This window comes from Helobdella robusta, assembly GCF_000326865.2.
Source record: "Helobdella robusta unplaced genomic scaffold HELROscaffold_55, whole genome shotgun sequence".
Classification (NCBI taxonomy): Eukaryota; Metazoa; Annelida; class Clitellata; order Rhynchobdellida; family Glossiphoniidae; genus Helobdella; species Helobdella robusta.
In genome coordinates, this window is record NW_008705295.1 from 915254 (window position 1) to 940822 (window position 25569).

A 25569-nucleotide genomic window follows, 5' to 3' on the forward strand; every position below is an offset into this window, starting at 1 on the left:
CTCTGCATCTGAGTTGTGAAATGATGGAACTTAATTGAAATTGACACCGATAATGGTTTAAGAGCTAATTTCGTTCCAGATAAATGTATGTCTGCGTATGTGTGTGTGTGTGTGTGTTTATATGTGTGTGTGTGTATGTTTGTATTTGTGTATGTTTGTTTGTGTGTGTTTTTATGTGTGTGAGTATGTTTGTATGTGTGTATGTGTGTGTTTGTATGTATGTTTGTATGTGTGTGTGTAAATGTGTCTGCACAAGTGTATGAGTGTTGGTGGCGTGTACCTATGTACACACTCACATATATACAAACTTACTTAGACAACCCACATACATACAGACACACACAAACAATACACACATGCAAACACGCACATATAGACACAGACATACAAGCACACACATAAAAACACAGGCATACAAACACAGACATATAAACACATACGTACAAACAAACAAACATACAAACAAACACACACACACACACACACAAACAGATAGGTACGAATGGTCATGTCTTCCTTTTAACGAACAACGGCCATGTCGTCGTACACTCCAAACTAAATCCCAGGGTTTCTATTTCGATTTTATTTTCTTTGTGATAATATCATTAACGATGATGGTAATGTTAGTGATGATGACGACGATGATGATGATGATGACGACGATGATGATATTGTTAATAATTTCAGTGTCGATATATTATCGTAAATATTATGAAATATTGTGAAAGTTAAAAAATCAAATTAAAGAAGATCCATTGAATCATTATTTAATCGTTGTTGCTGTTATTATCGTTCACTTAATTACAGATGATGGAGCTGATTGGTGAGAAGAACATAGATATAACAGAGATTGAATTTGCTGACAGCGAGGTTTGTTAGAGCGCATGCTAACTCACTCTTCCTGCCTTCTACAATAATTCATTCTCTGTTTTTTTCGCTTTCGCCTTCTTTGTATTTTATGTTTTTCCTTTTTACTTATTCTCATTCTCATTGTCATTTTCTTTCTCTCTTTCTCTCTCTCTCTCTCTTTCTCTCTTTTTCTTTTTCTTTTCTTTTTCACTTGCATTCTTTTTTTCTTTTTCACTTGCATTCTTCTTTTTTATCTCTGTTTTTTAACCTTTTTCTCTAGCTTTCTCTTTCTTTCTCTTTTTCTCTCTCTCTCTCTTTCTCTCTCTTTCCTTCTTATCGTTGCTTCTATTTTTTTTTCTTTTCTTACCTCTCCAAACGTATTCTCCGCTGTTTCTCCCACCTTCCCCTTGATTTATAATATTCATCTTGATAGTTGCATTTGGCAAGCAAGCTTACATTCCGTGTTTATTTTTTACGAACATCGTGTGATTGCGTGGCAAACAATGCGTGTAGAATAGTTATGGTCAAGAAGGACTATAAAACATTTTCGGTTAGGACCAACAACAAAATGATGCCATACTGATACGTAATTATGAAATTGTATATATATTAGCATGCGAAACGACAACAGCAATGTTAAACACAACTGCAACAGCAAAACACTCCCCCCCCACACACACACACATGCACACCCACACACACGCACACACACACACGCACACGTACAGCATCTGCGAACAACATCACCACACAAAAAAAAGATTATCATCCAAACAAAACAATGTGCCTCGGCGAACTACCAACAATACATTCCAATAAAGTTTATTGGACTCCTTTCTGGAGAACTGTTGCTTGCACAGCACAACAAATATGAACGTATTATTACAGGGGTGGGCAAACTTTTTGCTGCGTGCGAGGGCCGCATTGAAAACTGTTTTACCTTTGATGGGTCGCATATGTACTCAAATAGCAAACTTTTTCGACCCGGGGAAGAATTTTTTTAAAATTTATGGCTCTTTTTTTGGTCATAATGTCTGCATGACGACTTTTTTTGGTGAACAAAGCCTCGCGGGCCTCATGCGGCTTCTGTAGTTTGCCCATCCCTGTGTTAGTATGCATAACGAACAAGTGAAACATAGATAGATGTATTATAAACGAAGTATAATAAGCTGACTGAGGTTTATAAATGATTGCAAATAAACAAACAGCCATACTTTAACGATTTTTTAAAGATTTTTATATAATAATAACATATGTTTGGCATTTTTCATATCAAAATCTGACAACTTTATATAAAACTTGAGCGATTCAAATAAGATTACGATTTTCAATATAAAGAATCATCAATGAACCAGGGAGGAGAATAAATAAAAAAAATCAATTTCATCTGACATGGAAAAATTTATAATCGTTAAAAATCAATGACGCCAAAACCTCTGACTGTTGAATAATTACCTTGGCTGTCACACACGATGAAGGGACAAAATCAATAACATAAAAACTACTACAACTCTTTCTTGTTTGTTGCGGTTATAGTCTGTGTTTTTGTTTTGTTTATCAACCTTATACGCAACTTATTCATTGTCCAAATCCAAATTTTGGGCATGTTTTTTTGTTTTTACAGATTTTTAAAATTAAAAATAATGTAAAAAAAAGTGTCAATTCAACTTCTAGCAGGTGATTAGTGAAGATGGAGAGGACCCAATAATGGAGGTGGGTTCATGAGAAGTGTCTTGTTTGTACTTCATTTCATTTTCACATTGCAAGTTATGATTCATTGAAAATTTAATGACACTCTCTAGACTAATTGAACCGAATAGCAGCATACATATTTAAACGTATAATTTTGTTTACGCGTGTGTATATGTATTTGTTTATCTTTTTGTGAGTGTTTGTATGTTTGCTTTTCTATGTGAGTTTTCTACCTATTTTTGCAGACTTAATTAAACGTTGTTTTTATATTTAAAGTCGAGTATTTGAAATTATTGCCAAGTGCATTTTAAAATTTAAGAGAATTTTTTTTAAAAATGTTTTTTTATATATTCTTCTTCTAATAAACTAAAAAGTGCTCGCAAACAAGACAAAGAAAATTTTTTCAAAATTGAGATTCCTTTCAGAGGAACCTTTAAAGCTTAATAGATTAAAAGCTTGAAAGATTCGATGGAACTGATTCAATTGTAAGAGCATTTGCATGCAACACGTGTGCTCATATTATAAGTACATGAACAAATAAATAAGTATCACATAGAGCACTCGTTATTTCTTCCTACTAATTATACTTTTTTCTATTTGTTTTGTGTTTTTGTTGTTGCTTTTATACAAAAATTTGAAACAAAGTATGGTTTTAATTATTTTTTGAGACACGTTCGAACGAAATCTTAAAGAACTTGCGTGATTTGCTGACTGTAGGTGTCAAAAAGTGTTATCTTATGCTTCTACGAATGTGTTTTGTCCTGCTGTTGGAGTGCATTTCGTAATAAATTGATCCATCTATTCATTATTTTCTACTGTCCCAGTTGAATTATCAATCAATTAATTAAAGTCTCGTGCATTCATTTGTCAATAGCTTACGAATTTATATATTTAATTGCACACCCCTTCGTTTGTTTCGTTTTTTTCTATGGTTAACTTGTTCGTTTGTTCGTTCGTTCGTTTGTTCGTTCGTTCATCCATCAATCCATCCGTTTGTAATAAACGACAGCTGAGAACACGTATGATAGAGAGGAAGAACGGGAAAATGAGAATCCGAGTCAAGTTCACCAGCTTCGATAACGTGAGACCAATGCATTGTTATCCTTACTCCTAATTATCATTTCATTGTTTATAATGTTTTTAAATTTAAAAAAGTTATTATTCTTTACTTACGTCATAACATTCATGACATATTGGAATCACGAAATCGTTAAATTACGACCACTATGACTGTAGAGGTGTTAATTATTATTATGGAAGAAATTTATGCCGGCGATAATGAAGGCAGTGGTGTTAACATAAAAAATCAATTCTACCTCGTTATTGGGTGCAGTTGGAAAATATTGACGACGATGGTGGCAATTGTGACGTCATAATGACGGTGATGACGTCATTTGTGATAATGATGATGATGATGACGACGGTGAAGGGAAGGGATGGTTATGTTTTCAATGATGATGACGTTTTCAATGTTGATGACGTATTAAATGATCGCGGTGATGTGGTCTTTAATGACGACGATGACGATGGAGAGATTTTTGACGACGATGATGGAGTTAATTATGATGTGAGAACGACGACTTCTTAAATTTCCAAAGCACGTGTTTCCATTTATCAACGCCATCTTCTATTTCATAGCCAGTGTAATGATGTCTTCAAAAATGATGATGGTGATGTGATTATAAGGTCTTCAGAGGTGACGACGATGATGTTTTAAAAGTGATGACGATGATGATTTCACTAATGGTGAAGTGAGGATGATGACGACGACAACAATGGTGATGACAACGTGAGGACGATGATGACGTCACTAATGGCGACCATGATGACATTAAAAGAGACTGCAGTGATGATTCACCATCGCTAAATTATTTGCACGCTATTTAGTTTTTTCCCATTGTCACATGTTTCTTTCTTTGTGTTGAAACAATAAGCCTAAAAATGAATGCAACATTTTAATTTTTTTAAATTAAAAAATAAATTTGACAAAATGTATATCATTATGTAAAGATAGAAGAATCAAATTATAACCGAGAGATAGATTTTCATTTATTTATTTTTAAATAAAACTTTGAGTCTGAAGTAGCTATTTAAAATATAATGAAGTCGATGAAATTTGAAATAATAAAACAAAAATAAAGTAATTAAAAATAAGCAATGAAAGTGCTAAACATATGGTGAATATATATAAAAATATCCTCTAATTAATTTATTTATTAGCTACTAAACGAAAAAAATGGGATAATATTGGGATTTAATTTAGTTTTGGGATATTTAATTGATTTTTTTTTTATATTTAATTTGGGATAATAATCATTTAATTAAAAAACGTGTGGAAACAAATTTATGTTAATCTATTTGATGTTCTAGACGAGAATTTTCATACAAGACAGATGGTACTTTTACGCTCCTATCGACCAAACACCCTTTAGGTTTGGCACATCATTTGTTTTAAATAATTAAGAATTGGAAATATTACTCCAATTTAATAATAATTAACTATTTAATTACTCATTTCTTAAGTTAGTGACTAAAATAATTTATTAGCCAGTTTAATTTAAAATAATATTCTTTAGTATTTGCGTCTCCGTGCCTGAAAATCCGATACCCAATATAATCGGAGACAAGACGTTCAACAGCGCCCGCCATGGTATCATTTAATTAATTATTCTGACACATCTTAACTGAAAAATTATTCACTAAATTGACCTTTTATTGATTTTTGGTCGTTAATAAATTGGCATTGTAAGAGTTTTTTTGGGGTTTTTAAGCAAAATTGTTAAGAATCAAACTGTTAAAGTATAAATTATTTAACATCAATTACAGATTTTCTTTCTGATTTTCGAAGCAGTAATGTGAAGCTAGCCGAATGGTAAGGTTTTATATTTTAATTAGATTTTTTTTCTTTAGTTTCTAAGAAGACTTGAGTTTGAAAACAGTTTCGAGTTGCGGGAATTGAATTAAATATCCGGCTCTTATTGCTTATAATTTTTCCTCATTATTGAAAAGTTTTTCATATGCTAAAGAACTTAGGTATATAAATTATTATAACTCTAAATTGACCAAACATTATTTACATCATTATTAAGTTATCAATGTTTTAAGTAAGCTTCATACATTATCAAATTAAAATTTGAAATGAAATTCAAAAAAGCATAGACTAAAAAGTTAGAAAACACATTAAACAACAATACAAACTAGAAATCGCGCTATTTAAAGGCTTTTTACTGAAAAATAACATTAAAATTTATATAAACCAAACCAAAACTTGTGAAAGGGTTATATTTTTTGACAGGTTTTACTGCAAAACAGAGCACAACAACCAACAAAACTCAGAAATTTCAAACTTAACGAAAGAGGAAGAATTGATGATGGTGATCGATGGCTTGTTGCATACTGGCAACCGTTCGATCAATTGGAATCTCCTAAATAACTACTGTTTAGTGCTTTGTTTATTTGCAATTCATCGCGTGAGCGTTTATGTGGAATTCGTCGCGCGTGTGTGAATTAACTTTATGTATAATTCATCTTGTGTGAATTAACTTGTTGTTTATGTGCAATTCATCTTGTGTGAATTAACGTACGTTTATGTTTAGTTCTTAATATTTTTGATGTCATATAAATTATCACATTTTGTATGTTTATGTATTTAGGTATGTGCGTGTATTATTGTGTTTATGTACGTGTATGCATGTTTATGTACGTGTGTGCTTGTTTATGTATGTGTGTGTATGTTTGCTTGGGTGGTTTTTTAAGCGATTGGACAGATGGGAAGCAGTCTGTATGATTAATTAGTCTGGATTATATGGATTCATTTGAAAAAAGTGATTGCTATTTGTTGGAGTTCATTTGTTTCTTTAGTGTAAAATTTGGTTTTTGCTCAATTTCAAAGAAAATAGTTTTTCTTTTTCTTCTTACAAATCTAATGTTGACTTTTGTTGAAATGTTTATAATGGCCACTTTCATCCAAGTCTTCAGATGACACTGCCAATGATAAAATGATTATGATAATAATTATACAACTGGTAGTTATAAAAACAGTAATAATACTGCCTACGTGTCGGTTTATTTGATACAAAATACTGTTAAACTTTTTCCCATATCTGGCTCTTCTGCTTCAATCTTTTAAAAGTTTCATCCCACTTATTTACAGCATTATGTTATACATTGTAATATTATAATTAGATGGTGAGTTTATTCATCCTCCTGCAACAACATTTGTCTCAAACGTAGGCAACAGAGACTTGTTGCAGCAGCTGCTGTTTGACGCGGCGGCCACCAGGAGCATCGCCTCATCTTGGATCAAATCCGACATGCTCAACGGGAGGAATAACAAACTGTCTGAAGAGTTAGACGATGATGATGACGACGATGATGGTGGTGGTGGTAATGATGTCGATAATGGTGATGTTTGTGATGAGATGGTGTAAAAATTGAAAAGTTAAACGACAATGTATGTAACTAAATGATTTCACAACATACAGAAATTTTTCAACCAAAATTTTCGGCCCTCATAAAAGCAGTGCTAAAACAATTAAACATTAGTAGCTTTAATCACTCACTCAACCATACCCCACGCTCAGTTTATTCTCGCCTTATGGTTGTACACAGTTTGTATGTATAAGTACACAGTTTGTACGCCTAGGTACACATTTTGTATGCATACGTACCCACGTGTATACAATTGTATGAGTTTGTATTGTACGTCTCTATTCATTTGCGTTGCATGCTTATTACCTACCACATACGCATGAATGAATCTGACGTGTTTGTACATTCATTGACAAGTCATTTCGTTACTGATATTATTATTATTATTATTGTTAATATACTTTTATTATTTTTTTTATTAATATTATTCATTTTGATCCTGTTTTTATTGCCGTGTAATCCATCCATACACTGAACATCATTCTACATACATGCACGCGCGCACATAAATATCGAATAAGTTCATTTATTTCTTGATTAATCTTGTTATGAACCATATTTATTATTTTTAAGAATATTAGAGAGAGAGAGTGTGTGAAAAAGAGTAGCGGAGATAGACAGAAAGAGAAGAAGAGAATAGAGAGGATGAGAAAAAAGAGGGAGAATGACTCAAGGAATATGGAAAAATAGGAGAAATAATTGTACATATGGAATATAATTTATTGCAAATTAAATTAAAACTTGACAGATACGGCATAGAGACGATATATTTGACAATGAGGTCTGGCCTGACGAGATACCATTATTTCGTTAACAACATCACCGATACGTGAGTGTTTGCATGTTTGTTTACTTGTTTGTTTGTGTGTGTGTGTGTTTGTTTGTTTGTGTGTGCGTATGTTTGTGTTGATCTATTTTCTGTTTCTATCTTGGTTGCATTGTTTGTCAATGAGTTTGAAATGTACGTGTATGTGTGTGGGCAACAAGATATGCCAGGAGTTGGGTTACACGCACTAGCTAAGATTACGCTCATTTGGTCATTAAGATTTTTTTCATTCATATTTTTATTTCGAAGAATTTGGCCATTTATAAAAATCTTTTATATATCTAAAAAACCATTTATATATCTTTAATAACTATTAAGATAACAATTCTTGGTAATGTTATTTCTTGGATAGTAAGTTGTAATGTAACACCAAGATGAGGATGAGGATGATGAAGATGAAAATGATGAAGAATATGGTGGTGGTGAAAAAGATGATGATTAAGATGATGATGTAGATTACGAAGATGGTGATGACGATGAAGAAGATGATGTATGATGAAAAATTACTCACTCTTCACCACATGATGTATGAAATTTGTCTCCACCCAACGCAGTTTTTACTTGAACGCTGACTCAGATCCTCTCTCTAGTGTTCTTTATTTACGATCTTTTGATCTGGGAGAAGATAATTTCCTCTTCACCATTCCGTACAGAGAAAAAAGTAATTTAAATAATTTGAAAAATTGTTTTTTTTTTTTTAATAAAAAGTTTTTTAGAATTCAATCTTTGAATTTGTTGCTACTTTTAAATTGCTTTCTTGCTCCAATAATTAAATTTTGTACGTCATGAACATTTTATTGAACTATTTTTACAGATTTTGTTTTATAAATTTCTAAAATTCATTTTCATTTAATGGAAATTTTTTATTTATTTATCTTTTTCATTCCAAAACTAAATAAAAAAATACGAAAATCCTTCGAAATTGGAACGAAACAAATAGGAAAGGAGAGGTCGACGGTTAGGTTGGAGCCAGCAATAGTGACGGTCAGTACACCGATCTTCATAACTGCTGACACGAGCACAGTTGGCCTGGGCCAGATGAGCTACCAGATGAAGTACCTCAACTTTTATGACGTCATCAGTCGCGTCCTTAACGGCTCCGTCAACTACTGCAGTGGCGGAAGTTACGACAAAGATGGAAATGCTGCTGATGCTGGTGACGATAATGAAGATTTGAATGAGGCATGCAACGTCACGTGCTTTGGGAGTTCGGTGAGTTGTTGATTGGTTCTGCAAGCAACAGGCGTATGTTCTTCTTGGTCTCAATTTGATGAATGTTTGCTTTATATTCATGTCGTCTTTTAATGAAGCTTCTCTTTGTTTATGTGCCTTTTTGTTTGTCTGCTCATGTTATTGTTTGCTTGTTTGTTCTTATGTTTGTTTGCTCAAATGTTTGCTCATATATTTTTTTGCGCGTGTATGAAAGTTGGATGGTATGAATTATAAAACCCGTATGACAGTGTTGTGTTCGTTAGTGCGTGTGTGTGTGAGAACAGTGTTGTGTGTGTGTGTGTGATTTTGTATGTGAGTGAGTGTGTGTGTGTTGTGTTGTGTGTGTGTGTGTGTGTGTGTGTGTGTGTGTGTGTGTGTGGGATTGCGCACTTTTCAATCATGCGTCAATAATAGATTTTAGTGAAAATTCAAAACGAATATTTTTTCTTAAATCGCGTTTTTCAAAACAGGCAAGTAATGTGTAAAATATATATAGACGAGTTAGAAACATTGAAGATAGGTATGTGACCATTCAAAATGGTGACCCAATCTCAGTGTAAAATATAATACCGCACAAATCTAACTAATTAAATAAATAGTATCAGACGTTAACAACAAAAAGTTATTAGTTAATTAAACACAAAAACAAAATTTAGTGGAATTTTTTAATGTTTAATTTTACCAATCGTGAGCCAGACACTGGAGTGTTACATTTTGGATGACAATGGATACGTTATCGCATCTGAGAGCCCCATGAAGGTGGTGCTGATAAAACTACATCATTCAACAATTCAACAATTTATAAATAATTAAATTAATCTATAAATAATTAATCTAAGAAATGATTAATTAAACAACTAATTGAATATTTAAGCGTTGACCTAATTTGAAAAGTACAACAACAAAAATTTTATTTAAAACTCGACGCAGCACTTGGGAAATTTTTTTGGCTACGTTGATGAACTAAGGACGATAGCAAATGATTTGTTGTACACTAGTCCTCGAGAGGAATACGAAGGTGTCTTTAAACTGTTAGTACTACTGTCTGTCTGTCTGTGTGTCTGTGTTTGTGTTTGTCTGTTTCTCTGTATGTCTATCTGTCTGTGTGTGTGTCTGTTTTTCTGTATGTCTGTAAGTCTGTCTGTGTGTGTGTGTCTGTGTGGGTCTGTTTGTCTATCTCTGTTTGTCTTCCTGTCTGTCTGTATCTGTGTGTGTTTAATAATAAAAGCAGCAATAATAATAATGTAATAATAATAATAATAAATAAGTCACGTGGTACAGAATCACGTGGACTGGTGTGACATCTGGAGGGAAGAAATATCAACAGCCAGCTGGCCTGCTTTCAATGTAACACTGATGATGATGATGATGATGATGATGATGATGATGACGCTAGCGATGATGATGATGACGACGATGACGATGATGAAGATGATGACGATGATATTGATAACAATGATGATGCAGACGACGACGACGGTGATGAATATTTGAATTTTTTTTGTCGCCACACAGATCCTGGGAACAATATTAAATGCCTTATATTCATTCATCTCGTGTTTCGCATTGTGAGGGTTTTTTAATCTTTAAATAAATTCATTTTTAATAAATTGGGTCTTGTATGTTGTTTATAATTCAAACTAACAAATGTTTATGTTTAAATTTTTAATGTTTAAGTTGATGTTTATTTAATTCATCTGCAGTTTCTTTGAATATATCATCTCATTCTTCATGTGCACACTTGCCAGTGTTTTTACATATGACGAGTACACCAACTGTGAGTCTCATTGTTAAATTAAACACCCACATGAAATGGCAAATTTTTTTAAAATTTGGATCAAATAATTGAATGGTTTATTAGTTAATATTATATTTTTGGAGACAATTTATTGATTTATTATTATTTAACATTCTCTTTTCTTTTTAAACTCTAACGATTGACTTATAAAATACTAATTGTGTATCAACTTTTTATTTGAATTTTCGTTATAAGTGGTATGACTGCTTATACAATTACACTACATAGGTTAGAAATACCACTAACACTGAATACAAAACCATAAGTAGCGTAAACCCAGAACAACAACGACAAAACAACAACAACAAATCAACAACAACAAATCAACAACAGCGCCAAAACAACAACCAACCACCACCAACAACACAACAAAACAACCAAACCAGCAAACAACGAACAACATATAAACACCACCAACAACACACCAAACAGATGAGGAATTTTTCATGGATCTCATCGATATGCTCTCCCAACCTGGCGATACCAACGACACCTACTCTGAAGACGAAAGAATTGACTACCTCTCAAGTGACGCAATCAAATACTTAGTTCCCAACAACACTGATGAGTTTAACAAGCTGAACAACGAGATGAAGAGGATTATATTTGACATGGCTAAGAACATTACGAGAAAAAGTCTGGATTCTGTTTATTTAAAATTTATTCTGTTTTTAAAATTCCTTTGAAAAGTTAGTTGCCTGATCCGTACGAAATTTGTTTGTTTTTCTTGATTTTTGGCAATTTTTTCTAGGTGTATGATAACTCAAATGATGTCTTCCTTTGGTGATTTTTAAAATTTTCTTCTTCAAACGTTTGACATCCGAGATTCTTGATAGATATTTTAATAATAATTAAAAAATTACAGATAGATAACAAATAGATTGCAGAATAAGTTAACCTGCAAAATATTCATCCTCCAAACGATATAAAAAATGAAACCACCACCACCATCACCACCACCACACTCACTCAACAAATAGAAGAGAAACTGAAAGAATGGCTACGAACAAAAGTCGAAATCTACAAGCCGAGAATAATTCGCAAGGAAGCTTGCGTGAAGAAGCACTCCATATACAAGGCCCAATACCACATGCTACCGTACGACGGACTCTCTGAAGCCTGCTCCCTATCCCTTCTAACTGGCCAGTGTGCAAGGTCATTTTGAGGATGAGTGGGGTGGTTGGTGTGATGGTGGTTGTGATGGTAATGAATATAATGATGATGATGTGTGTGATGATGATGATGATGTGTGTGATGACGATGATGATGAGTGTGATAATGGTTGTGATGATGTTGGATGTACTGATGATGATGATGATGGTTATGATGATGATGATGATGAGTGTAAGAACTGAAATGGTGGTGACGACAACGACGACGATGATGACTATAACGATGATAATGAGGAGTGACGATGATGACGATGCAACAGACCATTCACAGTGGCCAGGATACCGCGGACCAACCTCCTACTGGTGGTGGTCGATGGTCTATGCAGGTGTGACGTCATTGAACAAATAACCAACTACCCGGAGAGAGTTCATAGTGAGTTGTTGATGATGACGACGACGATGATGAAGATGGCGATGGTGATAGAGAGGATGATGATGATGAAAATGGCGATGGTGATAGAGAGGATGATGATGAAATATGATAAGAATTATATTCTTGATAATGATGACTGTGATGAGTGCGGTGAAAATATGATACTTTGGATGGTAATTTAGACTAAAAATGTTCGATTGTTCTTAATTTTTTCTTTCTGCTAGTTGTTTTCTTACATGTTGTTCATTGCTAGCTTAGAAAAAAACTTAAAATACAATCGTTGCAACAACATTCCCATCACGTGACTTACATTAATTCTAACACATTTGTACGTCACTCGAATGCGCTCCACAACAAACAACTCAAAGACAATCCTACCATCTGAGCTAACCCTCAAACTAACAAAATCGAGTAACAATCAAAGTGATTGGAATGATTAAATACCCCCCACTCTTTTCCAGCGGACACATGTGACCTTTCCTCACCACCTCTGCCTCGGTTGGTCCCTACGGACTGCTACGCAACACACTCTAATGTTAGTTGATGATGATGAGGATGATGATGATGATGTTAATGGTGTCAGCAATCTAAAATAATTTTTCTAAAAAGTGACATTAACGATAGTTTTAGTCAGTTTACGTATGGTTTGTTGGAGAAGTTGATATATGCTATTTTGTTTGAGAATGTTATGAACGATGTATTATGAATTTAATTATCATAATTTATTAATCATTCATTAATCATGATGTTCGCAGGAAGCTCCGACCAAATGTGGTAGCTCCGCCTCCTCATCTCATCATCATCATCATCTCTACTCTCATCATTATCATCGCCGTCATCATCATCATTTCCATCATCATCATCATGACGTAATCTTCTTAATCATATCAATTTTCCAGATTGCTCCGGTTAACATCATCGCCATCATCTTCACTTTCTCCATCGTCGGTTCATCATCATTATTTATATCACCATTCTCGTCTTTATCAACATAGCCGATGTTATTTTTTTCCTGTGTTTTATTATCATTTTTTTTCATTATTATTATTTTTTAATAATTTTGCTTATTATTTTGGACCAGTCTGCAGTTAGTTAAATTACTCATGGTTGAAATGATGGAGATACATGTGGTGAAAATAATCATTGTAGATTATTATTATTATTATGGCATTATTTTTCTTATTATTATTTTATACTTTTTGTTTCAAATTATCTCAGTCTAAATTTAACATAATCCTGGTTGGTTTTAGCCTCAGTTTTTTCAGTTTAAACAATGGCATATTTACATTTTTTATATTTTAAAATTGATTTTTTTATGTTTGGAGATAGGCTCTTATCTACCATTGTTATCATTAATTCAATTTTTAATTGTTGTTATATTATTACTAAAATTCAAAAAAATTCTTAGTTATAAATACCCGTTTTAAAAGTTCATTAAAATATTTATAGTAAACTGTAAAAATTATTCAGTACATTCAGGCGCACATATACACACATACACTAACACGTATATACACAACAACACACACACATACAGTTTTACACACACACACTCACGCACACACACGCAAACATACACACACACACAAGCACTTACTGCAAATAGCGAACCAATTTGCACCCACGTTCGCTGGTAAGAACATCGTTAATGTTATGTTGGTATGTGTATTTATGTGTTGGTATGTTTGTATATGTATGTGTGCATATGTATGTGTGTGTATGTATATGTGTGTGTTTATGTGTGTATGTTTGTTTATGTAAGTTTGTTTGTTTGTTTGTTTGTTCGTTTGTTTGCCATTTGTAGACATATTAATGAATGAATCACTGTGCGTTCTTTATAAAATCAGCATATAAATGTAGTGAGAAACATTGAAAACTTTGATTGAGATTTTTATGATGAACTTGTAGTTTTAATTCATTCATTAATTTGTTAATTGATTGAATAATTGCTTGATTGATTGAATAAATAAGTGATTGGTGGATTGAATGATTAATTAGATGAATTATCTAGGTTACTGATTGAACAGGTGAGTGAATGTGTTTGATTGTGATTGAATGATTGATTGATTGATTGTTTAGCTGATTATTTGGCTGATTTGTTGATTTATTAGACTTCTAGGAACATGACAATTTATCATTAATTTCTAATTTTTGTTTATTTTGTTTTGTTTTTTTATTTTGTTCGCTCTGTTTACAGAAAATTTTAAATTGAGATTATTCTGTTATTAATGATTTAGATAAATTAATAACTCGTTTACTTATTAAATAATCGTATTTTTTATTTATTTATTCATTCATTTATTCATCTTTTCATTCATTCATTCATCCATCGATTCATTCAATCATTCTTCCATTCATATATCCATTCACTCATTCATGAAACCACCGCGTATACTGAATCAGGTGGAAATTATTTCGAGCGAATAGCCTACAAATTAACATTATTCATTAATTTTTTTATTGGTAAATATTAATTAGATGCTAATTAAAACCCTGCCTATAAACTGCTTAATTTATTCTATCCATCATATTGAATGTGTGTTAGATTTCGTTTTTTTTTTATGTAAATTTTTCAATGTCCATACCCTGAATGTTTAATAAATTAGATGCGTTTAGATTTATGTATTCGAAAAATTATTAATATCACATTTATAATTAATCTACATTAGCGTGTTAATGAGATTATTAATAAAAATTTAGTGTAATTATTGATCTTTACGATTTTTTTGCTGGTTTTATTATTGTTTTGGTCAATTTTCTTTCTAATGACCATAATTAATGTCAATGTCACGTAACGATTTTTATCCTCAACCAACCAAACCATCTATCGAAGTTTCATAACATCTAGGAGTTTGTCGTTAACATTAACTTTTGTACTACTTAATACATTTTTTATACAATTTTATAAGTGTGCATTTTTTCTAGAAGCGCTTTTCTGATAACGTAATTGCAGATACACACATCCACATATCCACACACACCCAAACAAACACACACACACAGACACACAGACACAGACCTACACACACACAGACACACACACACGTACAAATTGTGTGCATGTCTGTCTCTTTCTCTACTTTTCTATATTTTCTCTCTTTTTCTCTCTCTCTCTCTTATACTTACCTGTCCACACACACACACACACATCCAAAACACACCCCAAACACACCACACACACAACACACCTATTAGATTATATCAAATCGTACATCAGGATAATTGTTCTAACTTTTTCTTTGCAAAATCGTTACTTGAAGTTATGTTAGTGATCAATAGTTGAATAAAAAATACGAAAAATATGAGGTTTGTTCATTTTTTAAAATAAAATAAATTAGAAGGCTGAATAAAAGTATTAAATTAAAAAATGAATAAAAAGTGGGCATGTAATAAAACAAAAATAGAAATAAAACATTTTAAGGCTTTATCGAGCTTTTCAGTTTACTGATGCTTTGAACTTTATCTCTCTCGTGTTGCAGGCTGATAAATGAAAGATCATTGGTTTCAACTTGCATAAGCAGGTTTTTGTATACTGTTGTTTGACCGTGTGTGTTTGTGTCTATGTTTGCGTGTGTGTGGTTGTTGTGTGTGTATGTGGTTGTTACACAAACCAAGTTTAGCAACAAAGTTTAACTGATTTAAACTGAAAAATGATAAAAATGAGATAAAAATCTCATACTACAACAAACCAGTCAACAACTCGACTTAAACAGCTAAACCTTTCTGCAAACAATACAACATATACAACATTGTATGGAAACGCTGAAATTATCCCAAATATTTCCTCCCATGTGTATTGATGTATAATGTATGTTTTATACACAACAGCACATGAACTACATTGTATATGATTCAGTTTTTACACAGGAGGGAGTTTTTTTGCAAAAGTGATTTTGTTGTGTTTTTTGTATAAATGTATGTGTTTTTCATACAAATTTACGAAATTTACTTTAATTATAATTTAGAATATATACCATTCATTTGTATTCTAGATTTATTTTCATAACTATATGCAACTTAAAATAATTTTTTAATAATTGCTCTGCGCCTATGGTTCTATCATATCTGTATGCATATGTTTGTTTGTATGTATGTGTGTATGCATGTATGTATGTTTATAAGTATAGAATGTATGTATGCATGCGTGCATGAACGTGTACCAATCGGACATCTATATCCTAGGTTAATATATTACATAATGTAGATGAACAAAATTGCATATATAACAAGCAAATATCTTGATATATATTCTGTTGTCGTTGTTGAGAATTTTTCAGATTGATTAATGGTTGCAGTTGTGGTTGTTGCTTGTTGGTTAGCAAGCTGTTGTGAATTATTTCCAGCTAGATGAGTAAGACATAGCTTCGTATGAATGAAGATACGCCGGTCGGTACCTCCCGATACAAGAATTATTCACTCTGGAACGGTTCGATAAGGTTATAACGGCATCCCTTCAACGGATATCATGCATTAAGCGAATAAGGCGCATAATACATTTGCGTTATTGGATTGAAAAAATTTTTCGCCATAAAAATTCAACAAACGATTCAACTGTTAATGCGAATGTTTCTCGTAAACAAGTTAATTCGTCTAAACATAAAGTTTGCATTAAGGTGATCGTATAAAAGGTTGATTGTGCGGAATTCAACTGTAAACAGTCGTCGCATATCAACACATCTCAACGAAGAATTATTGAAACTAAAAAGTCTCAACTGATAATAATTTGGAAATTGAGCTTTGATGTCATTGTTAATGACATCACCGTCTACGTCATCACCAGCTTCATCGCTAGACGAGACAATGCCTGCTCAGCCGCAACCGCCAATGATAACAACCACACCGACAAAAACTACAGCAACGGACGACAACACCACCAGCAACACCACCACAACCAGTTCTTCGAAACCATCACCCGCGCCCCACAACAAACTTGGCACACCAACTTCGGTGCGATCTCGGCCGCCAAAACTAGCAGACACGATACAAGGCGAGTTTCTCGTCTGCCGAATTTGCAACGAATCCTACAAAAAACCAAAATGTCTTTCATGCCTGCATACGTTTTGTCTACTCTGTCTTGAGAAACAATTTGAAGAGAGTGATTTTTTTGCTTATAAAAAGTTCAGTAGCAGCTCTGATTATAGGGATATCGTCTGCCCGCTCTGTCGCAAGCGTACAACTATTCCCGCCGGCGGCATTAAAAAACTTCCAGATAACTTTCTTCTCGAAGGTGTCGTGTTCATTTTTTTAAAGGCTATTCAAACTTAATAATATTATATTTTGTAACAAACAAGTTGAATAATTTTTTGGAAAACATTTAAAATAATAGAAATCCTATATAACTTGATAATGTAACAAATAGAATATGAAAAGAATCTATGTATATTTTTCCTTCTTATTTGTATATTCTATCGTTCATTTATTCGTTCGTTCATTCGTTTTTTCGTTCATTCATTCATTTATTTACTCGTTCATTCATTCTGTTTATAACTCTTCTTTCCGCTATTTAAACATTTTACGAGCATTTTCTGATTAATTTTTAAACCCACAAACAAACAAACAGAAACAGGCACACACCTGAAACCATAGAGATAGAATAATAAGACGCACACACACAATCACGCATACTTTGCAAACCAGGCAATAAAAATACTACGCTAAATCTATAAACGTTATAAAGAAATACACACACACACAAACACACACACACACAAACACACAGATATATATATATATATATATATATATATATATATATATATATATATATATACGTTGTATAAGTTATCATATGCAAAAGTACTTTATCAATCATATATAAATATATACACTATATATCGTTATCTTAAACATTCAATTATTTATATATGATTATATAATATTATTAATAAAAATGTATACATTGTTATTAATAACAGTGAATGTATATGGATGCTGTAGCTCACTCACATGCTTGCCAAGCAAATCAAATGATCTAAAGAAATACTTTTCTGCTGTTGTTATTGCTGCAAAAATTTCATCCTCATCATCCTCTTCTTCCTCCTCATCATCATCGTCGTCGTCATTATCATCGTCATCATCAGCGTTTTTATTACCATTTTATTACCATTTTAATCATCACACTTCCATCATCTTCATCGTTGATATTAGTAATTATGTCATCATTTTATTAACCATGGCACCGAATATGGTGAATTAGACTTGTAGTTTTCTACTATCTACATGTAGAACTCAATCTCCTAAGTCTGAAAATACATAATTGATTATTTTCTTTACCATTTTTTTGTTGTCGTCATCGCTTCAATCATGATTATTAGCAGTAGCAGCAGCAGTAGTAGCTGTAGTAATAGCAGTAAAATTAGTAATAGTATTAGCAGAGGATTTAACAACTATATAAAGCCCCAGACCAGATAACATTTGACTTTCTAACCAGAGGTTTTCAGACCAAAGTATTTCAAAAATTGTGTAAAAAATTTGTCAATTTATTTCCGAAATTCCTTAAACTTGGAGGTTTTTGTCAAATGACTCTTTAGTACAAACCATCCACTCCTAGGTCCTGAGTATTATCACATTTTGTATTTCGTGTGAGTTTCACATTCTGTTATAGCTATTGTTTTCTAAGTATCTTAAATTGAATTTTTTACATTGTAACTAGTCAGTTCATTCATGCTGATCCATTTCACTTCGTATAACACACAATCGTTATTCTCATCATTGCTATCACTTAGTGGCGGATCTAGACAGCGTTAAACCAAAATAACCGTCTAACATTCATAACTTGGAAATCTTAAAAATTAATTAACAAACAAATAGCTGGCATTCGGCATTTTCAAGAACTGATTAAAAACGATAGAGAGAGAGAGAGAGAGAGAGAGAGAGAGAGAGAGAGAGAGAAAGAGAGAGAGAGAAAGAGAAATAAAAATTTACATTACAGATCATATTTATCAACATTCACATACATGTACCTTTCTCTCTCAGAATATATTCCTAACATTTGTTAGTTAACAACACCAACATTTTTTCCGGTTAGATTAGGGACACCTTTCTTCTGTTAGTTTTGTTGTTGTCTTTTGTGTTTTGTTGTTGTTGCTGTTGTTATTGTTGTTATTGTTGTTGTGTTTTCTATTGCATTTCAAAACTACTGCTACAAATTTTACACATTTTACTGCAAGTTCTTCATTGTTGAGAAAAATATAGAGATTTATACAATGCTATCAATGTCATTATTCAAAATATCTTAGGTTTATTAACGACTATCCGTTATAATTTTTATTTCAATTTTTAGTCCACGAAATTAGTTAATATAAATATAAGAGATGAAATATTTTAACAAATATAATGATAAAACTGAAAGAAAGTGTTGTTTAGTATTTAGCAAGTTAGCATCGCTTTGCATTGCTTATTAGATTGCTGTGTACTGGAAACGAGATATGGATTGGATCATAAATATCTCAGCATTCATTTCAACCATTTTCTTTTATTATTTTTTTTTTCAAAAATTAATTGTTGTTTTCATGTTTTTCTGAAATAATAATAATAATAATTTTCATTATTATATTATCATAATTTCTGAAACAGTCGTCTGCGTCGTTATCACAAATTTTCCATCCTACTTATCATTACCAAGTTTCATTATCGTATAACAATAAAAATCATAATAATTGTTTATCATCATCGTCGTCGTCGTCCCCAACGTCAACCTCATCTTCTCCTCCTCCTCATCATCATCCTCATTCCCATCGTCGTCATCATCTTCTCCATCATCTCTTTCAGGAATTTCTGACGTCATCATCCGACAAAGACCGCCAAAGATATTCTACTGCGATGTCTGCAGACAACTAAATCGTAATAGTACAATCGAAATTACTACAAGCTCTTCAAATATAAGTAGCGGCACTAGTAGTAGCAGCAGTAGCAGCAGTAGTACTTCAACAACAGCCACAAGAGAAGCGTCAACAACACAGTTGAATGAAGCGACGACAAAATGTCTGGATTGTAAGAAGTTGTTGTGTCCTGATTGTGTCAAGATTCACAGGCAGACTAAAGTTACCAACACGCATTCGCTCTTCAATGTTGACATTGAGAAAGATGTCGAATGCTTGGTGCACTCTGTTAGTCCTTGTGTTGTTATTTCATTGTAGTTATAACAATTTTTAATTGATTAATTCGTTTTTGGTTTCTATCGTCAACATTTCATAAAAAAAAGCTTGCTTACTCTAAAATGAATGTTTTACAATTTAAAAAAAACTTTCCTCCAATCCATCATACACACGAACGCAAACGTCCATGCCGACATTTGAAGGAGGAAACCGTGCGATACTACTGCGACACCTGCCACAGTTGCATCTGCATCATGTGCCTCTTCAACGAGCACAACGACCACGACATCATGCACATACACGAGGCTGCTAACAAGTATTTCGAACAAGTTCGAGAGATGTCGCAAAGGTGTGAAAGAAAGTTGGAAAAATCAGAAAAAGACGTTTGTTCTATCTTGTTGTATTAATGTTTAAAGTTATTGTCTTCTTTGAATGAAGGATGGTTTATATGGCAATTAATTACAAATCTGAAGGCCGAATTAGCCGAATGAATCTTTAAAGTTAGGAACTAACAAATTGTTTAATCCAAAAAGTAGTTTAAAAATATTTGATTTACGATAAAAAACTTTTTTGTTACATAATAAAAATGCGTTTGATAATTTGAAGATACAATCTGCAAACATCAAAACCATCTATCACCAAAAATTCACCAATCTTGACAAACGCCATCAGCTGGAGCAACTGGAAAGATGTGAGAACACAATCAACCACACTGAGCAGAAGATTCGAGACAAGATGAACGAGTTTGTGTCACAGTTGAAAGAACAAGAATGCAAACTGTTGGAGGATATTAAAAATTTGTATGGCGCTGAGTGCTTCAAAGCCATTCAAAATAAAAAAGAATTTATTGTACATGTGGGTTTATCTGCTTGAGTTACTTTTTCAAAATTGATTTTTACCTTTTTAAGTCTAGTACGCTTTTAAGCCTGCACCAGATTGATGAGTTTATTGGCTTTCAGTACAATTAACAATTAAATTTATTAAATGGCTATGTTGTAGTTTGCTCTTGAAATCAATTTTTGCTATGATAAACTGGAGGCTTATTTATTAATTATTCTTATTTAATATAATTTAAAACTAATTTATTGATCAAATTTTTAACTTAATATGTAGATAAAGTAAATTTTAAAAAGTTTAATGTTGAGATAATCGTTATTTTGCCATTTACTGAAATTGGCGACCAAATATTTAACTGGCCGTAGATCGAGAACATGAGAAGTGCCTGCCGACTGACTAACGTCGTCCTTTCTGGTGGACACGTTGAATTCCTACTCCTCAAAAAAACCATCGAAGATCAACTGAAGAATTTCGTGAAATTGAAAAAGATAGAAAATAAGAAACCTGACATGAACAGTGATGATAGCGAAGACGATGATAGCAATGATGACGACAGTGATGATGATTATAACCTTAAAGATAAAAACAAGGACGGCAAGAATCATTTCATTCAGCCTCCTAATGTTCAAAAGGTGAAATTCTTTCGGAGGGTTTTATTTTTTATTTTTATACTTTTATTCGATCGCAAGACCACATTTAATTTTGAAATTTTATGTAAGTTACAAACACAACATTGCTCATAAAATCATATTATTGTTACTCAGGTTATAGAGTTTCGACCCGGCTCCCTTAATTTCGGTTTCATTTTTGACTTTGACAACCCGACTAACGACAATAGCAGCATCAGTAGCCTTCAATCTCAAAATATCACCAGCTGTCCAAACGTCAACAGCACCAAAAACGTCAAGAATATCTCGAACGTTGCAACGAAGACGCTGAGCAGTTTTGAAGAAAAAAAGAAATTACTTGCCGGCACTCACAAAATCAAATCGAAAACTTCGAACGCAACTTCAGATGAAAAATCTACAACTGTCAACGAAAGCACCAATGACAATATCAAATCTGCCAAAACGTCGTCACTAGCAACTAAAAAAGTCTCCAGTAGTAACAAAACTACTTCAAAAAGCAAGCAAGAACGTAAATCAACTTCGTCGTCATCATCAATGGCAGCACCGACTTCATCGACATCCGTGGAAACGCAAACAGATCCCATGTCCCTGGACGCCCTCATACTTGCCTACAAATCCGAACGCAAGTACTCGCCAACCAGAGATGCATTCCTCGTTTCCAACAAAATTCAACAACTGCTCTCAGACGAATTAACAGCAATGTCCTCATCGCCACCATCAACATCACCATATTCACTCAGCAGCATGCATTCGACCATGCTCTCAACAGCTGCAGCTGTTTCATCCGCAGCGGCAGCAGCCGATGCCGCCGCCGCTGCAGCTACGAGAACAAAAGCTGAATTGATGAAACTGTCGTCGTCAGCAGCTGCAAAAACAAAAGCTGATTTGATGGCCTTCTCAGCCTCCTTAAAAATGCCAGCAAAAGTAACGTCTGCGTCACTATCAACGTCAACATCAGCACCTTCCTCATCACCTTCCTCATCATCTTCATCATCATCTTCTTCTTCATCATCATCTTCATCATCATCCTCATCTTCGTCATCTTCCATATCTTTGACGTCATCATCTTCATTGCCATCATCTACAACAACACCATCGAATGAGGTTAAAGTATCGGCCAAACAAACGGTTACAAACAAAGCAGATGACAACCCTATCAAAACTGTCAGTGGTAAAAATTTTTTGAAAAACATCAAAAACAAACATTCTTCCCTGGAGAGCAGTTCAAGTGACGAAAACTCCAACGACGAAACAACTAGTAATAATAATTCTAATCAAAGTCACACTTGTAGTGCTGACAACAAAACTGGATCGATTGCACCGACCACCAACACTTCTTCCACGGTGATTAATTCCAATCCAAAAACGGCAACTTTATCACCGACGGTTCAAGCAGTTACCACAGTAGCCACAACAATATCTGTGGCAGCAACAGCAATAGCGGCAGCACCAGTAGCAACTACATCAACTACTGCTGTTTCTAAAAGTCCGAATCCATCAAGAAAAAATCCAGAAGCGCATGTATCAATTGTCCCATCTCCTAAATTTAACAAACCTACGTCATCAACACTGCCAACAATTTTGCTGCCAGCAACAAAATCAGCAGAAGCAGCAACAGCAGCTACAACTGCTGCTACCACAACCGCCACAACACCGACGACACAAAACAAAGCAAGTATTCAAAACGTTAAGGGCATGCCATCACCAACTTCTCCAACAACCTCTACAAAAATAATTGCAACCGTTGCGCCTACAATTAACAGTGCAGCCGCTGCAAAATCAACGACATCAACAACAACATCATCCTTGTCACCAACAACAACATCCACATCAACGTCTACAACAGCCACAGCAGATGCTAGCAGCAGCAGTGAAACAAAGCAAAAAACACCATCACCGTCGTCCTCCTCCTCATCAAAAACAGCAGCAACCACAACCGCCACAGCCACAACAACTTCAACATCATCAACAACGAATTCAACGCCACCAGCTTCCACACCACCACCATCGGCACCTCTCACGAGGGAGGAAAGCATTGTACTGTTGAGGAAGAAAGCTAGAGAAAAAACTCACAAACATTTCACCCATTTATCCGACTCTCCACTTTTCAAGTTCACCGACAACAAGTATGGCTCGGTTAGCAACAACAACAACAACAACAACAACGCTACTAATACTAACACCGGAAGTAGCAGTAGTGGTAGTAATCGTAACAGTGCTTACGGCAGCAGCAGTAATAGTAGTGTTGGAGCTGGTAGTGGTAGTAGTAATAGTCTGGTTGGTTCGAGTAACAATTTAAACAGTGATTCGATCAACATTTACAACCCGTCTTCCTATCTGTACTACCACCCATCATCATCATCGACATCATCTACGTCATCATCTACGTCATCACCGTATTATCGCCCACCTGAATCTTCATCGTCAGCCACGATTCCCTACTACACTTCACCGTCGTCATCCTCCTCTTCATCACGAAATTATCGAGGATCTGATGGCTACAAGTACTCATCGCATAAGTATTACTAAGACTACTGCATAGGTACAACAATCTGTTCTACCGCGTCAGAGTATAGTTTACTTGGTTATAGTCACTTTACTAGTAATTAATGACGGAATCATAGAAATTCGATGTAATCACAAATGTAAATTCAATTCGGCAGTAACCATGAGTGAAGTTTGAACGGCGATGGCGATGATTGGTTTAATTATAGTAATTACAGCTAGCAAGAGTTTGTTAGCCTAACTTAGTGGCTTTGTATGATAGTTTATTTTCATATATTTTTTATGATATAGCTCATAATTTCATGTTTTTACTGGAAAAAAATTTCTAAAAATAATTAAAAAAAAAAGAAACACATGATATGATTTATATCTTATATCAGTACACTAGATTATGTTTGTTTCTCAGTGGTTCGAGCTTGCTATAATTGATTAATTAACAAATTGAATACTGCATACAATTTTTTGTGCATGTTTCAAAAAAATGTTTGTGTGTTTGTAAGAGTGTGTGTGCGTGAGTGTGTGCATGTGTTGCCGTGGACCTGCGTGTGTTTGTATGTGCGAGTAAATGTCTTTGTATAGGAGATATTTTTGTATAAAAAATGGCTTAGTATTGTTGAATTTTGTAGTTTCTGTAAATTTTAATTTAAAACTTTATGGCATTTGCTATAAAAATTCTAGAAATTCAAACCGTTTTTCTGCGTTTTTTTAAATTCTTACAAAAATTAAAATTTAATCAAAGATTTTAATTTGATGAATACGGTAAATTACAATGGAAAAATAAATATATATTAGAATAATTAACGTGTTGTAAAAAAACACATGTCACATAAAAACGTTCAGGAAAGGAGAAATATCAATCAAGCCTTGTTATCTTATCTTATAAATATCATTTAAATAATGAAGTTAAAGAAAATAATAATTAGTAATAATAATAGTTAAAATAAAAGTTCTTTTATTCAATAATTACCGGTCGATATTGACATTTTTGAATTTCAATAATAAAATAATTATTGTAATAGAGAGGTTCATATTATCAATTTTGATTTTTATCGCTATCGTGTGAGCCACTTTAACATTTAATTTCATCAAATCAGAGAAAAAAGAATCAATGAAATGAAATGATCTTGAAACCAAAAAAAATTGCTTTTG

The 25569-nt window shown here is 33.4% G+C and overlaps 1 protein-coding gene across 1 annotated transcript; it reads left to right on the forward strand.

The window, feature by feature from the left end:
* Nucleotides 1–17153: 17153 nt before the first annotated feature.
* HELRODRAFT_193618 (hypothetical protein) lies at nucleotides 17154–25101 on the forward strand (the record flags this gene model as incomplete). The annotated part of the gene is made up of 6 exons (XM_009028437.1): nucleotides 17154–17580; nucleotides 20124–20461; nucleotides 20653–20832; nucleotides 21122–21304; nucleotides 21652–21918; nucleotides 22051–25101. The coding sequence occupies 6 exons, from the start codon at nucleotides 17154–17156 to the stop codon at nucleotides 24442–24444; spliced, it is 3789 nt and encodes a 1262-aa protein (XP_009026685.1). The 3' UTR covers nucleotides 24445–25101.
* Nucleotides 25102–25569: the final 468 nt, after the last annotated feature.